At 27.9% G+C, this 1,982-nt stretch overlaps 1 protein-coding gene across 1 annotated transcript; it reads right to left on the bottom strand.

Annotated features, from left to right (window-relative positions):
• Nucleotides 1-527: 527 nt before the first annotated feature.
• Phum_PHUM046450 (RAB 3 and, putative) lies at nucleotides 528-1,925 on the bottom strand (the record flags this gene model as incomplete). The annotated part of the gene is made up of 6 exons (XM_002423218.1): nucleotides 528-583; nucleotides 662-755; nucleotides 851-1,022; nucleotides 1,097-1,215; nucleotides 1,440-1,664; nucleotides 1,824-1,925. 6 exons carry the CDS (start codon nucleotides 1,923-1,925, stop codon nucleotides 528-530), a joined length of 768 nt encoding a protein of 255 aa, XP_002423263.1.
• Between the last annotated feature and the right edge of the window lie 57 nt (nucleotides 1,926-1,982).

The following is a 1,982-nucleotide window of genomic DNA, read 5'->3' as shown; positions in this document are numbered from 1 at the left end:
CCGGTTAATTATTATTATTATTAACCATATCTAAAAAGTTTAAGAAGCTGTTTATTATTATTATTATTATTATTATTAACATTTTTGGCTAATTTTACATACATTTATATATATATATATATATATATTTAAAAAAGGCTTTATTTATCAGCTCAATAACATCATTATTTTTTATAATATGATATCATAATAGTTTATATGATACGGCGGCTCTACTACAATTTACATTAAAAAAAAAAAAAGATACAACAATAAATAATGTGGGGAGGGGATGAATAAATAATGATGAGGGGAGGGGAGGGGAATAAGGGGTAACATTTTCTTTCAGAAAAAAAAAAATAGGAAAAAACGAACCTTCCCGCACTTTGTGGCAGGCTGTTGAAAACAAACCTATTGTCGTTTCAATAGATTAAAGGTTCATAAATTAATTAAATAAATAAATAAATAAAAGAGAATATTTTTTTATACGAATACTGTGTGATAGTTTTAAAAAAAAAATTTTTCGTTTTTCTTTTTTATAATTTCGGTTAGCAGTTACAGTTACCGTTGTGTGGTCCCTGAGGTGCTTCAGTTAATCTAGTACCTGAAATCCAACATTTATTTGTTTATAACACAAATAGATAATGAGAAAAAAAATTTTGTTTGTTTGTTTGTTTGTTACCTTTATTAGCTCCTCCTGCCATTAATGTCGGATCAGAATCGAGACTTTCTGACATTTTGTCACAAATAATATCGACCAGCCTTTCAAAAACGGCCTGTAACGATAAAAAAAAAGTTGGTTATTCTCTTTCATTACAACATGTCCCTCAAAAAAATTTTTTTTTTTTTTTTTTTTTTTAGTAAGACTAACCTTTACGTTGATGTTTTCTTTGGCAGAAGTTTCGAAAAATTCAATGCCAAGCTGTTCGGATAATTGTTTTCCTCTTTCGAAACTTATAACTCTTTCATCTTCCATGTCGCATTTGTTGCCTACTAAAATCACTTGAGCGTTATCCCATGAGTATGTCTTTATTTGGGTTACCCTATATAATTATTATTTTATACTCGTTAATATTATTAAAAAGTTTACTTAAAAGTTCAATTACTCGTATCTTACCAATCTTGGACACTATTAAATGATTCTTCGTTTGTTATATCGTACATAAGTATAAAACCCATGGCACCTCTATAATAAGCTGTTGTGATTGTTCTGTACCTTTCTTGTCCGGCAGTATCCTAAATAATCAAAAAATATATTTATTTGTATGTTAAGTGATGCAAAATATCAAATTATCATTATCATATCAGTAAAACCTCCACACACACACACACAAAACAAGTTTTTATCGAGGTTTTTAAATTAGTTCAAGTTAATTTTTTTTTTTTCTATTTCCTGTCGATTTTATTTTATGTCAAATAATAATAACTAAAAAAAAAAAATTTCTTACTAACTTACTTACCCAAATTTGTAATTTAACTCTTTTATCGTGACGAAAAACAGTTTTAACTTTAAAATCGATTCCAACTGTACTGACAAAAGCTGACGTGAAACTATCGTCTGCATACCTAAATAAAAATGAAGTTTTTCCAACCGACGAATTTCCAATAATCAAAAGTTTAAACATGTAATCGAAATTTTGATCTGCTGCATCCTTTTGCCATTTTGGATCCTGTTCTCCAGCCATCTTTAATAATATAGAAGAAAAAAAAAATTTCATTCTCCCTTTATTTTTAATCCCGTTATTATTATTATTATTATTATTATTACACGATAATAATATCATGTGGTTTATCGAGAGAGAGAAAGAGAGAGAGAGAGAGAGGAGGGATTTGTATCGTTTTACCTTTTTTAAATCACCAAAAGGTATTTCTACCAGGGATAATATCCTGGTATTTCGTAGTCCCTCATTTTGTATGGGTGAATCGTTTGATATGTTAGCCTGCATTGATAAAAACCCTTTGATTGATAATAAATAATTTTAACAATAATAATAATAATAATA

Source organism: Pediculus humanus, genomic scaffold, assembly GCF_000006295.1.
Source record: "Pediculus humanus corporis 1103172107399 genomic scaffold, whole genome shotgun sequence".
Lineage (NCBI taxonomy): Eukaryota > Metazoa > Arthropoda > Insecta > Psocodea > Pediculidae > Pediculus > Pediculus humanus.
Note: the sequence above shows the minus strand (reverse complement) of the source record. Positions and strands in the feature narration are given on the sequence as shown.